The following is a 12,263-nucleotide window of genomic DNA, read 5'->3' on the forward strand; positions in this document are numbered from 1 at the left end:
AAGGGGTCCTACGCGGGGGCGCAGGAGTCAGGCGGATTTTATTGACCGGACAGCAGGCCGGGGCTATGAGCAGCGCCTGGAAGCCGCAGCAACTCCTCCTGGGTCAGGCGCGGAGGCGCGGGGGGTCGTGGGGTCGCTGTCAGGACGGTTCGGGGGCCAGGCAGGGCCAACCAAGGCGGTTTGCTGCGGGGACCACGGCTGGGCGGGAGACGTCTCTCCGAAGTCTCTAGCGAGAACAGAGCAAGGCCGTGGGGAGGGGGCCGTGCGCACCCCACCGCCGCCCCCGGGTGCCAGGGTGGAGCCTGTCCCAGGAAAGCCTTTGTGAGAGCGGAGCGGGGGATGAAAGGGCCCGAGGGTGCCTCCTAAACGCGCTCGGTGCTCTGGCTCAGACATCCCGAGACCCCCTTGCCCGCGATGGTCCAGGCCTCCTCCCCTCTCACGTACCTGGCCGGCTCCGCCGAAGTCCAGGGTCTCCGGTTCCAGTGCAGGCTCCGGGGCGCGCGGGCTCCCGGGCGCACGGACGGGGATCCCTGCCTCGGAGCTCCTCCGTCGCGCCTCCCACAGCTCCTGAACCCACGAGGGCGGCAGGAGAGGAGCCTCGCGGGCCGAGGGCCCCGGGGAGAGCATGTCCCTGGCCAGGGTCTCGGCGGCCGGGTGCAGCGCGCGGCGCCACAGGTAGGGTGAGCGGCGCAGCCCCATGAGCAGGCCGGCGGCGCGGCCCACCGTGTGATAGCGGGGACTCGCCACGTGCTTGTACCAGGCGCTGGCGGGCAGCGGCAGCAGGAGCAGGAGCAGCGGCAGTGCCAGCCGCAGCCGGCTCGCGGGAGCCTCCCGCACCCCCCGGCCCGGCGCCAGGGCGCTCGAGTCGACGGCCGCCCTGCGGGGCGGGCCACGAACCGACTCGGTTGGGTTTGGGCGCACAGCGGAGTTGGGACGTCGGGTACCGGGGCCCAGGAGGCAGGAGGCAGGAGGCTAGAGGCGAGCCGTGGGTCCCCTGCGGGTCCAGCTTTAACTGCTCGGTGGCCCCGCCTCGGTCCGCCCCTGCGGTACCCGCTGAGCTCCCCAGATGGGGGGAGGGACAGAGGGAGGAGAGGGAACCCCGGCAGCTGGCGGAGGACACGGGTTCCCGAACACCTCACTGAGTAGGCTGCTGGTTGGAACTGGACTCGAGGCTCCCCTAGGGGGCCATGTCCCCTTTTCTACCTGCTCAGCCTCCTCCCCCCAGGAGTGGAAGTGCCAGGGAGGGGGTCCTGGGACCATGCGCCTCAGAAGCCACTGATGAGGTAGTAGGGGTGAGGGATGCCCCTTTAGCCAGAGCTCCTGCAGGCGGGCGCCAGCAGAGCAAATACCCAGGGACCCGCAGAGCTACAGTCGCTATCACAGGAGGGTTACCGGGCACCCTCAGCACCATTCAAGACCCCTCTGGGGTCTTCCCTGCAAGAGTTGTCCCTTGTCCATGCCTAGCACAGCTCCCAAAACTGTCCCCACATCCTGTCCTGTCTTCTGCCATCACCTGCTTCTCTCCACCAATCCATCTCCCAGCAGAGCTGAATGGAGGCTTAGAAGCCTCATGTTGGCCACACCAAGCTAACCCTGAGGTCTCTGCTTCCCCGAGGCCTCCAGGAGAAAGAGTCAACCTCTTCATGAACTTCTAACTCTGAAGGGGCAGGACAAGACCTTACAGACTTCCAGAGCCTCGTCCCTGGGCATGGTCCCCCCAGAGAACTTTCTCCAGCCAGTCTCAATTTTTGTCTGAACCAACAGCTTGTGGCTTTGCCTGCCTCTGTGCATCTGGGCCTAGAGTATCGTTCTCTCTCTCTCAGCCTGGCTAACTCCTATACATCCTCCAGGATTCCACTAAATGGCCCAGGTCCTTGGCCAGGGGCGGTGGCTCATGCCTGTAATTCCAGCATTTTGGGAGGCTGGGGCAGGTGGATCACCAGAGTTCAAGACCAGCCTGACCAACATGGTGAAACCCCATCTCTACTGAAAAATTTTAAAAACGAGTTGTGTGTGGTGGTGAGCAGCTGTAATCCCAGCTACTTGAGACGCTGAGACAGGAGAATCGCTTGAATCCGGGAGGCAGAGGTTGCAGTGAGCCGAGATTCTGCCACTGCACTCCAGCCTGGGCAATAGAGCGAGGCTCTGTCTCAAAAAAAAAAAAAAAAAAAAAAAAAGGCACAGGGCCAGACAGTTCCCCAGAATATCCCTCTATGCCCACCTGGGCTTACCAGCCCCCTCTCAACCAGGCGATGTGGCTCATGCCTGTATTCCCAGCACTTTGGGAGGCTGAGGTGGGCAGATCCCCTGAGGTCAGGAGTTGGAGACCATCCTGGACAACATGGTGAAACTCCATCTCAAAAAAACTAGCTGGGTGTGGTGGCACATGCCTGTAGTCCCAGATACTCAGGAGGCTGAGGCAGGGAAAGTGCTTAAACCTGGGAGGCGGAGGTCTGAGCTGAGATCATGGAATACTCTGTCTCACACAAAAAAACAGCCCCTCCCAGAGGGCAGAGGACTCCTTCCGGACCTCCCGGCAAAGGTGAATCCAGCCCTCGCTCAGTGACCACAGCAGTCATGGGGCAGCCCCTGGGTCCCAGACACTAGAAACCTTGTTTCGAGTCACCATGAACCATCTCAACTGGACCTCCAGGCAGCGCCATGGATGGGAACTATTATTGACTCCATTCCCCAACGAGGAAACTGAGGCCCAGGGAGACGTTACCTGCCCCAGATCATGTTGGGTAAATGGTGGAGGCGAGATACATGCTAGCTCGTGAGCCCAGGAGCCTCAGCTTGGGGAACAGGGTACCCCGGTCCAGAAGGGCACAGAAGGGCTGGGGGCAGGTTGGGCACGGTGGCTCATGCCTGTAATCTCAGCACTTTAGGAGGCCAAGGTGGGTGGATTGCTTGAGGCCAGGAGCTCAAAACCAGCCTGGCCAATACAAAACTTAGCCGGGCGTGATGGTACACACCTGTAGTCCCAGCTACTCGGGAAGCTGAGGCAGGGAAATCATTTGAACTTGGGAGGAAGAGGTTGCAGTGAGCCAGGATGGCGCCACTGCACTCCAGCCTGGGCGACAGAGCAAGACTCCATCCCAAAAAAACAAATAAACAAACAAAAACGGAAGGGCTAGGGGCCGACTCCTGAGGCGTGAGGGGCCCGGGGGCTCTAGTGAGCCTGAGGAGGTTTAGAAGCAGCAGCCCTCCTCACAAAGGCCCTCCCTGTTCGGGGCATGGTGTGATGCCAGCCCAGCTTGACAGTCGCAGCTGAGGACAAGAGGATAAAGTTTTCGGCCTCTCCGGCCTCAGTTTCCTCATCTGTAAATGGGGTAGAAACAGTGGCCACTTCATCTTGTTGACATTGATAATTCAGAGGTGGTTCTGGGAACTGAGCCATGCCTGGTACCTAGTGGGCACTCAATAAACGCTGTGGCTAGGATCTAGCCTTGCTGTGCCAGGGGATGACCACCCCCAGCCTGTCAGGAAACACTGTGACGGGGGCAGAATGGGGGATGCAGATGGAGCTGTCTGCACCACCTGGAGGACCCCAGGGACCAGAGGCCCTGCAAGAAGCTGTCCTCGCCACGCTCCCCCAGGGCCCCTTGTCCTTGAGAGATGCCTGGAGTGTGTGGTGGGCGGGCAACACAGCACGATACAAGCCAGAGCCAGGCCCCATCAGGGTCCCTTGGTGCTGCCACCCGCTCCCCGGTAAGGTGACGTGGGCGTCCCTGGAGCCCTGGGGAACTGTAGCCCAGTCCAGAGAGGGTCCAGGATGCCCCCTGGAGGTGGCCCGGGTAGCTTCTGCAGGGGGAACTGCGGAAACTGATCAACGAAAGTCTAATGTGGGATGGAAGTCCCTGCGACAGAAAACAGAAGGAGAGCTGTGACAGCACAGACACATCTCAAAAATGCAATGGCGTGCAAAGGAAAAATCTCCCTGCAGCACGGTAGGTTCCGTGTGCTGCCATTTTCTGAGCTTAAACCCCAGCAGTGGGCTGGGCAAGGTGGCTCACACCTGTAATCCCAGCACTTTGGGAGGCCAAGGTGGGCGGATCACCTGAGGTCAGGAGTTTGAGACTAGTCTGGCCAACATGGTGAAACCCCATCTCTACTAAAAGTAAAAAAATTAGCCGGGCATGGTGGCAGGTAACTGTAGTGTCAGCTACTCAGGAGGCTGAGACAGGAGAATCCCTTGAACCCAGGAGGCAGAGGCCCCAGTGAGCTGAGATCACACCACTGCACGGAGCCACTGCTCAACGCAGGCACCTGCCTGCCACAGGTACGAAGCCTGGCCCCGAACAGGAACTCCCTGGTAAGGAGGAGATGAATGAGCAAATCTGTTTTGTCATCTTTAAAATGATTGGCCAGGTGTGGCATGGTGGCTCATGTTTGCAATCCCAACACTTTGGGAGGCGTAGGGGGAGTGACACAGCAGCCTGGGCTTTTTTTTTTTTTGAGATGGAGTCTCTCTCTGTCACCCAGCCTGGAGTGTTGTGGTGGGATCTTGGCTCACTGCAACCTCCGCCTCCGGGTTCAAGAAATTCTCTTGCTTCAGCCTCTCAAGTAGTGGGAATACAGGCGCGCACCACCACACCCAGCTAACTTTTGTATTTTTAGTAGAGATGGGGTTTCACCTTGTTGGCCAGGATGGTCTCGACCTCTTAACCTCATGATCGGCCCACCTGGTCTTCTCAAAGTGCTGGGATTACAGGAGTGAGCCACCGCGCCCAGCCCACTGCTGGGATTTAAGCTTAGAAAATGGTCTTTTCGCTCTCTCTTTTTTTTTTTTGAGAAGGAATCTCTCTGTATTGCCCAGGCTGGAGTGCAGTGGTGCAATCTCAGCTCACTGCAACCTCTGCCTTGCAGGTTCAAGAGATTCTTCTGCCTCAGCCTCCTGAAAGCTAGGACTACAGGCGTGCGCCAGCACGTCCAGCTAAGTTTTGTATTTTTAGTAGAGTTGGGGTTTCGCCATATTGGCGAGGCTGGTCTTGAACTTCTGACCTCGTGATTTGCACGATCTCAGCAACCCTGGCCTGGTTCAAGCAATTCTCCTCCCTCAGCCTCCCAAGTAGCTGGAATTACAGTTATGCACCACCATGCCTAATTTTTTTTTGTTTTTGTTTTTTTTTAGTAGATATGAGGTTTCTTCATGTAGGTCAGGCTGGTCTTGAAGTCCTGACCTCAGGTGATCTGCCTGCCTTGGCCTCTCAAAGTACTGGGATTATAAGTGTGAGCCACCACATCTGGCCTACAATTTCTTATTTCCTTTTTTTTGAGATGGAGTCTTGCTCAGTTGCTAGGCTGGAGTGGCACTATCTCAGCTCCCTACAACATCCAACGTTCAGGTTTAAGCGATTCTCCTTCCTCAGCCTCCCGAATAGCTGGAATTATAGGTGCAAGGCACCACACCTGGCTAATTTTTTGTATTTTTAGGCGAGATGGGGTTTCACCATGCTGGCCAGGATGGTCTCGATCTCTTGACCTGGTGATCTGCCCGACTCAGCCTCCCAAAGTGCTGGGATTACAGGTGTGAGCCACCACACCTGGCCTAAACATTTTTTTGGTAGAGACAGGGCCTGATTATGTTGGCCAGCTAAACTCTGGCCAGCAACCAGGCCACCCCAGCCTCCCAAAGTGCTGGAATTACAGGCTTGAGCCACTGTGCCCTGCAGCCCTTTTCAGTGAGTGGAGAAACTGGGGCTTCAAGCCCATTTCTGTCTGTTTCTAAAGTCTAAGCTCACTGGGCTTGGATCACTTGGGCCCAGGAGGGTGAGGCCTCAGTGAGCTGTGACTGCACCACTGCGTTCCAGCTAGAGCAAGACCCTGTCTCAAATAAGTAAAGTTCAGGCCTCTTCTACAGTATGCTGCCTTTTTTCTAGAAGGGTTCAGATCTGGACCAGCCTTCTGGATGGCAGAGGGAGGAAGGTCCTGAGTGTGCCTGGCCCCCAAGGGTAGGGAGGAGGCCCTGTACAGCAGCATCCATACAAACACACCCTGTGCTGGGCCCAGCGTAGAGGACACGTTCTGTTCCTGCCTTCTAGAGGCCCCTCCTCGGCAGGACTGGCAAGACTGCCCTGGGCGGGGAGATGGACATCACCGCGCCGCCTTTCGTGTTGTCTTTCACGCAGGGATTTGAACAGGGCGTTAGGGAAATGGAGGCGGGACCAGGCTTCTGCGTGTTCCAAATACCAGAGGTTGGCTTCCCAATCAATAAGCTGGCCAGAGTTAGCAAACGCAAATACAGCACGTCCAGTTAAACGTGAATTTCAGGTAAACAAGGAGCAGCATTTCAGTATGAGTCTAGCCCATCGATATTTGGGCTATAGTTACACTAAGACACGACTCCTTGTTCAGCTGAGATTCAAACCGCGTGTCCCGTGTTGCATCTGGCAACGCCAGTCCGTGGAGCCCAGCGAGGGTTGACATTACGACACGCGTGGCCCAGGGGAACCAGGGACAGCCCGGCCAAGCGGGCGGCGCGCACTTCCGAGTGGCCGGCTCGGGCTAGAGCGGCCACGGCCCAGGACCCCGCTCTAGCCGGCACCTCGTTGGGGCGGAAGTCGCGACGCGCACTTCCGCCAGGCGGGTCCGTTGCTGGGCGGGGCGCTGACGTTAGCCCGGAAGGGGCGGGCCCGCCGGGAGCCAGGCCGCGCGGCGCCGCGCCGGCCGGGAGGGGGCCGGAGTCCGGACCATGGCGGCGGCGGCGGCTGGTACCGAGGGGCGGCGTGCGGCCCTGGAGGCGGCGGCGGCGGCGGCACCCGAGCGGGGCGGAGGGAGCTGCGTGCTGTGCTGCGGCGAACTGGAGGCCACGGCGCTGGGCCGCTGCGACCACCCGGTGTGCTACCGCTGCTCCACCAAGATGCGGGTGCTCTGTGAGCAGCGCTACTGCGCCGTGTGCCGGGAGGAGCTGCGCCAGGTGCGGGACGCCGGGGGGATCGGCTCGGGGGCGGCGGGGCTCCTGGCGGCCGGAAGGGGACTTTGCCTCCCTACCGTCCGGCCACGGGCGCGGGCTTCCGAGACAGGCCTGAGGGCCACCCGGGGCGGAGTCCCGGCCGTATGGCTGACTGCGGGGCGTTGGGGCTGGGAGGCAGGAGGCGGCCGAGCGGGTTGGAGAGCGAGCATGCCCCGTGGGGGACAGCCTGGGGACTTGCCCCACGTCCCTGGGATTCCTGCCGGGCCACAGGAAGGGGGCCTGATCAGATGGAGAACTCTGTGCCCTGCTCGTCTTCGGGAGTTTATCTCCCAGGGGCCTCCATTCAGGTGGAGGAAACAAGGCAAGGGGATCCTCCGGATGCCATCCGCCCTGGAAGCAGAGCGTCAAACCCTGGGAATTCTCAGCCCAGCTGTTTCTGGGCCCTCATTGGGTGACCCTGAGCAAACGTCCAAGACTAATGTTTTCCTCTGTGGAGTGGAGATGACACCAGTCTCGGAAGGACACCCACTTACCGGAGGGGAAGGTCTCCTCCCGGTTCTTGGCGGGAAGGGAGAAAAGTGTTGGGAAGTCCTCCTCCTCCTCCTCGCAGCCTCCTTTGACTTCGTCTCTAAAGTGAATGGGAGGCGTTTTTGACTGTCCAGACTTGGAAGCCCTAGAGGGGTCAGAGGGTACCATGTAGTGTTCCCCTACCCTCCCTGCACTGCCTGCTGCTGGCTGTGGGCACCTGGCTGGAGCCCCTTGGTTTGCTGAGCTTAGAGATATGTTTGCTTCCAGCATTGTGAAATTCTCCCGGTTTGTTCATAGACGGCTTCGGCTGGTGACAGCTGCCAGGATTCTAACTTTCCTTTTCCTAGAAGTGATGCAGAGCGGTATTGAGGGATAGATTCTTTCTGTCCTTTTTTCCTCTTCTTTCTTTTTTGAAAGTAGACATTACGTCAAAGGAGCTGGAGAGATGCTGCTATTCTCTGAGCAATTTGTGGGCATCTACCCTGTGCCCTTTTTGGAAAAAGACATTTGGAGATGCTGTCAGTCATGTGACAGAAAGAGGCAGACCCAGACCCAGGGGAGATCTGGGCTGCAGGAACAGTCAGAGGAACTTAGCCGGTGGCTTACTCAGAGGGCGCTTCCTGGCTTTGCCAGAGCCTGGCTTGCCGGCCAGGCCTGCAGAGCATGATGTCACTCCAACAGCCGGGTTTCCCAGCACACCTGTAGCTTCCCTCAGGAAAGGAGATGCTAAGGAGCCGTTGGCACGTGAGGTTCCGGGCAGGCTGCAGGTCTGATGCAAGACCTGAGTGAACATCTACATATGCTTACTCTAGCAGCTTCTGCCCACTGTCATTCCTGGCAGGCCCCACACCCTCCAGGACTCTGTGGCTCCGGGCTGTTGACAGGAGCTGTCAGCCGGGGTGTGGTTTGGCACTGGGTGCCCTCAGCTGAGCCTCAGCTTCCTCCCAGACCTGTCCCCACCTTGCTGGGCTGAAGGAGGGGTTCTGGGAGGTTTGCTGTTGGCTGCTCCCCTCTGCTTTGCATTCCTCCTGTTTTCCTTCCCATCTTGGACTAGCCTCTTTTTTCCTCGGCATCATCCCGAGTGTGTTCTGTGTCCCACGCGAGCTCAGGAATTTCCGCTGCAGCCCTCAACTCCTGAATCCCGGCGTTGCCTTGGCCTTCCTTACGGGACTGAGGCTTTGTGAAAATCGGAAGGAAAGTGTCCAGGACGCCCTGTGGAATTGGCCGACTCCATGTGCTTGTTAGTTCCACACACCTGGACCCAGGCCGTCCCGGCAGAGGCCACGACTATTGCTCAGGCGAAGAGCCAGATTGGCCCAACCCCTGGCAGGCGCTTAGGGTGGAAGTTGAGGCTGGTTCCCCTCTGTGGGAGGTGGGGGCACCGGTCTCAGCCATGGCTGACCGAGCCCCTGGGGTGGTAGAGCCCCAGGTTCTGGGCCTCTTTTCTGGCCACATCTTTCTTAACGGCTGGTTCCTGCTGTTTGCGTCTTGTTCTCCAGCTTACACTGGTCCCTGGTGTTACTACGGGAGACCTGATGGGGCTTTGGGCCCCCTAGGGCAACCTACAGCCACCCAAGGGCCCAGGTCAGGAGGGTGACCTGCTAGCTTGGGTCATGCTTCCCTACTCCTGCTGTCCCCTCCCTATCCCCAGTGGCCCTGGCCCTCTCTGTAAGATGCTCCCTGCTGCTGTCCCCATCTGGGCTCCTTGGAGGTCTAGGCTCTCTAGATGGCCCTGGGAGCCATCCCCAGGGTACCCTTCCCCACGTGTGGGCAGGCTGTCACTGCCAACTCACTCTGCCAGCCCTTACAGCTGTCCTTTTGTGTGCCTATGGCATGTTGGGGGGTGTGGGGCAGCAAGGCCCCAGGCAGACACCACACTGTCCCTGTGGGGGACCGGGGGGCCTCCTGTTCCTGAGCAGGCCTCTCCCATCTGCTCCTCATTCTCTCTGAGGCCCGACCTGGCCACCTCCAGGGTTCACATGGGGCACCCTTCCCCCATCGTTGGCTGTCTAGCCCATCCCCAAGTTTCTCCCCATGGTTTCTGTATTTCTGTTCTCAGACGTACAACCCTCTCCCTCTCTCTAGGGGTGACCTAGAGCTGTTGCCTCCCTGTGCAGTCCCAGCCCAGCCATCTCCCCCGGCCCCCATATCCCACCCCGGCCATCTCCCACCAGCCACTAAATCCCACTCCAAGCCATTTCCCCCCAGCTCTCAAGTCCCCTACTCCCAGCCATCTTCCCTGGCCTCCATGTCCCCTACTGTCAGCCTGGCTGTGCTGATGTGCTACCAGGCTGTGAGGGTCTTGCTGGTTGGCTCCTCGGTGGACTGTGCCTGACTCCAGCCTGGCCACCATGCTGTAGGGCACGGGCACAGTCTTGTCCAGCCCCCTCCTCACCCTCTGCTAGGGGCGGGTCCTCTGCCTCCAGCTGCTCCCTGGCTTCAGAGAGGCTCCCTTGACCAAGTCCGCCAGCCCCACCATTGCCATCCCACACAGGTTTCTCAAGACTTGCTATCGAATGGGGCGTGGGTGCCTCCAGGCAGCAAGGACAGAGGAGTCTACGTGCTCCTCAGCGGGGCCTGGCACTGTGCCCAAACAGGGGCAGCACTCTGAAGATGCACAAGTGGAGGTTGGCTGCATGTTAGGGGTGCCTGGGATGCCCCGTGCCCGCAGCCTGAGGGGTTGCCACCCAGGGTGGATAGCGTGCGGCTGAAGGGAGGGGTGCCAATGTGGGGAGGCAGGGCTGGGGCGCCCCTGGCATGGGTTTCCTCTAGGGAAGGAAGTTGTGTCTCCTCGGAGTCTGACGGGCTTGGCTGCTTTTTGGCAGTCTCGGGGGCTTCCCTCACAGCCAGACGCTGGCTTCCTCGCCCGCCCGTGCTACTTCAGGAGCTGTGGCGGGGGAGTGGCCCGTCTGGTTCCCGGGAGTCCCGGCACTCAGCTCCCCTAGGAGGCTCATACTCTGCATTCTGGCAGCACCGAGTGGCTCTGCAGAGTGCACCCATGAGGGTCAGGCTGGAGAGGCTCCCTTGGGACTAGAAGGCAGGGCTGGGTGTCAGCTGCCCCAAGGGTAGCTGCTGTGAAAAGAGGCCGCACAGGGCCTGGGGCCTTTCCCCATGTTTGGGGTGTGCTGAGATGCTGCTCAGAAGAAGGAGAGCTGGGGGACAGATCAGGGTGGTGTGGCCCACAGTGAGAGACTCTGTAATGGGGCTCTGGGGTGGGGCTGCAACTCCATCTGAAGGCGTGGGAGGCAGCTGTGATGCGATGCCCATCTAAGCCCAGCGTGTGATGGGGACAAAGAGGTGGCCTAGTTCATCCTGCCCAGCCTTGCCTGATGTGACAAGGGCAGGAAAGGTCTGGGCTGCTGTCCCTGCAGCTCCAACTGCCCACCCCGCCCTCGCAGAGCTGACTCCTCACAGCACAGCAGCCTGTCATGGCAGAAGTGGAGGCTGAGCTCTCCTGGTGCTCCTGACCCTCCCAGGGAGCCAGCTTTAACTACCTGCTCTGGGGACAGAGATCACCCCAGGGCCCCCCGACCCCAAGCACGGGTGGGACTGGATCTCCCTGCCAGGCCTCAGGTTTCCCAACTTCACGGCCGTTCTGGCCCGACGTCCTCTTTGGCTAAAGCTAAATGTAACATGACCTTAGTGTGATCCTTCCCAAGGTGAGGACGTCCCCCTACCATGGATGTGCCCGTGAGACCTCGAGCTGCTCTCAGGGCCCTGAGCCGAGGCACGTGACCAGTGCCAGGCTTGGGACAGTGGCAGAGCCAGAAGGAGGCCTGACCAACCCAAGAGGTGGGGTGGCACCTGTCTCCACAGGTGTGGGGGCACTGAGGGTCCTTGCCAGCAGGGCTCTGTGGAGAGCAGGAGTGCTGAGCTGAGCGAGGGCACCTGGGCCATCTGGAGGCACAGGGCAGACAGAGGCAGGTCCTCCCACAGCCAGCTCTGCAGGTCCCGAGACCCCTGGGAAGGGGCTCTTGCAGAGGCTTTGCAATGCCTGCTGTGTCCGCCTGGAGCTGAGGTGGCTGGCTTGAGCCTTTGGCCATGGAGGCTCCACGGAAACGTGGGTGTGGGGGCGTCAGACAGGGTAGCTGGGCCTTGTCACCTGATGCATCCCCGGCTGGCTGCGATTGGTATTCTCTCAGCATCTGCTTGGAATGCATCTCTTTTCTGTCCAGGAAAGCAACGCAGTGACAGCTGCTCTGTTCCCAGAAGGGTAGAGCCGCCGGTTGAGGGCCCCGGCCGGTGGGGCAAGGCCACTTTGGGACTGGCCTGGCTGCCCCCTGGTGGAGAGGCTGGGCATTGTGTCTCTGTGCTCTGCCCCTGGCCACTGTCTGCCACTGTCTGCTGGGGCCTCCCCGGAGGGCTCCTACCTCCCTTCTACTTAGAGGGGCTGTGAGGGCTCCCTTGCCTCTGAACCTCTGTGGCATCCCAGGTGGGGGTCCCATCCCAGCCCTGCTCACCACCCCTCTGGTCTTTGGCTTTAGGTGGTCTTTGGGAAGAAGCTTCCTGCCTTCGCCACCATTCCTATCCACCAGCTGCAGTATGAGAAGAAATACGATATCTACTTTGCAGATGGAAAGGTGTATGCATTGTATAGGTGAGCAGGTTCTCTCCCTGGCTCCTGGCCTCCCCGTGTCTGGCCCTCCACCTCCCCCTCTCCTCACAACTGGAGGCACTTTGGGGGCCGCATGTTGCATCGATACTGGGGCCAGGCACCCAGGTTCCTGTGACTGGGGACGCTCACCAGGTCCTCCTGGGGGTAGAGCTGGCAGGTGCGCTGGGGGAAGACATGCTCAGGTGGCACAGCACCTGCCTCGGG

General features: G+C 59.9%; 3 protein-coding genes across 6 annotated transcripts in view; 1 reads left to right on the forward strand and 2 right to left on the reverse strand.

Annotated features, from left to right (window-relative positions):
- NPW (neuropeptide W) lies at positions 1–1,260 on the reverse strand. The gene is made up of 3 exons (XM_078346842.1): positions 1,051–1,260; positions 445–972; positions 1–226 (listed from the first exon to the last, which is right to left on the reverse strand). The coding sequence occupies exons 1-3, from the start codon at positions 1,258–1,260 to the stop codon at positions 140–142; spliced, it is 825 nt and encodes a 274-aa protein (XP_078202968.1). The 3' UTR covers positions 1–139.
- The window catches only part of SYNGR3 (synaptogyrin 3), a 24,031-nt gene continuing 11,768 nt past the window's right edge, over positions 1–12,263 (reverse strand). Inside the window, exon 5 of the transcript XR_013524531.1 lies at positions 1–224. The gene's annotated coding sequence lies outside the window, so the exon portion shown is untranslated. The remainder of the gene's footprint in view (positions 225–12,263) is intronic.
- ZNF598 (zinc finger protein 598, E3 ubiquitin ligase) overlaps positions 6,623–12,263 on the forward strand; it is a 10,865-nt gene continuing 5,224 nt past the window's right edge. For all 4 annotated transcript variants that reach the window (XM_035266599.3, XM_035266600.3, XM_017978642.4 and 1 more), the window contains exons 1-2: positions 6,623–6,919; positions 11,929–12,041. In XM_035266599.3, the coding sequence (XP_035122490.2) occupies positions 6,695–6,919; positions 11,929–12,041 (338 nt within the window). In that variant the 5' untranslated portion in view covers positions 6,623–6,694. The remainder of the gene's footprint in view (positions 6,920–11,928; positions 12,042–12,263) is intronic.

The sequence above is a fragment of the Callithrix jacchus genome, chromosome 12 (genome assembly GCF_049354715.1).
Source record: "Callithrix jacchus isolate 240 chromosome 12, calJac240_pri, whole genome shotgun sequence".
In the NCBI taxonomy this organism is placed as follows: Eukaryota; Metazoa; Chordata; class Mammalia; order Primates; family Cebidae; genus Callithrix; species Callithrix jacchus.

Excerpts from the sequence above, each read along its gene's own strand:
- NPW (XM_078346842.1), bottom strand. The coding sequence starts at position 1,260 with ATGGTCCCAGGACCCCCTCCCTGGCACTTCCACTCCTGGGGGGAGGAG. Across the intron at positions 973-1,050 it reads CCATCTGGGGAGCTCAGCGG|CCTCCTGCCTCCTGCCTCCT; the intron begins GTACCGCAGGGG and ends GCTCGCCTCTAG. Across the intron at positions 227-444 it reads ACTTCGGCGGAGCCGGCCAG|AGACTTCGGAGAGACGTCTC; the intron begins GTACGTGAGAGG and ends TGTTCTCGCTAG.